Source organism: Empidonax traillii, unplaced genomic scaffold (genome assembly GCF_003031625.1).
Source record: "Empidonax traillii isolate 1590-97213 ecotype Southwest subspecies unplaced genomic scaffold, ASM303162v1 scaffold3876:size10692, whole genome shotgun sequence".
Taxonomy (NCBI): domain Eukaryota; kingdom Metazoa; phylum Chordata; class Aves; order Passeriformes; family Tyrannidae; genus Empidonax; species Empidonax traillii.
In genome coordinates this window covers 1-1,285 of record NW_020959069.1, presented here as the reverse complement: position 1 = coordinate 1,285, position 1,285 = coordinate 1, and the positions used below count along the sequence as shown (strand labels likewise).

Sequence of the window (1,285 nt, the reverse complement as noted above, 5' to 3'; positions counted from 1 at the left end):
GATTTCTCCTCCAAAATCCTGGAGATTCCTCCTCCCAAATCCTGGAGATTCCTCCTCCCAAATCCTGGAGATTTCTCCTCCCAAATCCTGGAGATTTCTCCTCCCAAATCCTGGAGATTCCTCCTCCAAAATCCTGGAGATTTCTCCTCCAAAATCCTGGAGATTTCTCCTCCAAAATCCTGGAGATTTCTCCTCCAAAATCCTGGAGATTTCTCCTCCCAAATCCTGGAGATTTCTCCTCAAAAATCCCAAGGATTTCTCCTCCAAAATCCTGCAGATTTCTCCTCCAAAATCCTGGAGATTTCTCCTCCAAAATCCTGGAGATTCCTCCTCCAAAATCCTGGAGATTTCTCCTCAAAAATCCCAAGGATTTCTTCTCCAAATTCCTGGAGATTTCTCATCCAAAATCCTGGAGATTTCTCCTCCAAAATCCTGGAGATTTCTCCTCAAAAATCCCAAGGATTTCTTCTCCAAATTCCTGGAGATTTCTCATCCAAAATCCTGGAGATTCATCCCCCCAAAATCCCAAGGATTTCCCTCCTGGGTCCTTCCTCAAATTCCTGGAGATTCCTCCTCACAACCCCAAAACTTTCCCTCCTTCCTCCCCCAAACCCCTTAAAAACCCCCTTAAAAACCCCCAAAAAATCCCAAAAAAACCCCCCAAAAAACCCAAAAATCCCCCAAAACTCCCCAAAATTCCCATTTTTCCCGCACCATTTTTCGGGAGCTCTTCCTCCAGGCCTTCTCCTGCTGCTCGTCCCACCAGCCGCGGTGGCCCAGGTAGTGGCGGAGGCGGGAGATGGGATGGTCCTGCTTGTCCCAGTAATTCACCTCGTCCACCGAGCGATACGCCGAGCTGTCGTCGCTCGTGCTGTGGTGCCCGATCCTGGGATTGGGGGGGAAAAAATTCCAGGGATTCCAGGGGTTTGGGGAAAAAAATCCCGGAATTCCAGGGGTTTGGGAGAGGGGGGAAATAGGGAGGGAGTTTGGGGGGGATTTTGAGGGAGGGGCTTGGGATTTGGGGGGTTTTGGGGGAGGGATTGTTGGGATTTTTGGGAATGGATTCCTGGGATTTTTTGGGGAGGGATCAGTGGGATTTTAGGGAATGGATTCCTGGGATTTTAAGGAGGGATTGTTGGGATTTTAAGGAGGGATTGGGAGGGGATTTTAGGGAATGGATTCCTGGGATTTTTGGGAATGGATTCCTGGGATTTTTGGGAATGGATTCCTGGGATTTTTGGGGAATGGATTCCTGGGATTTTTGGGGAGGGATTGTTGGGATTTT

The 1,285-nt window shown here is 48.8% G+C and overlaps 1 protein-coding gene across 1 annotated transcript in view; it reads right to left on the bottom strand.

Annotated features, from left to right (window-relative positions):
• The window catches only part of LOC114072755 (2-oxoisovalerate dehydrogenase subunit alpha, mitochondrial-like), a gene marked incomplete at its 5' end in the record, with an annotated part of 7,200 nt that extends 6,190 nt beyond the window's left edge, over positions 1-1,010 (bottom strand). The window contains one exon of the mRNA XM_027910612.1: positions 715-1,010. Within this exon, the coding sequence (XP_027766413.1) occupies positions 715-1,010 (296 nt within the window). The remainder of the gene's footprint in view (positions 1-714) is intronic.
• Positions 1,011-1,285: the final 275 nt, after the last annotated feature.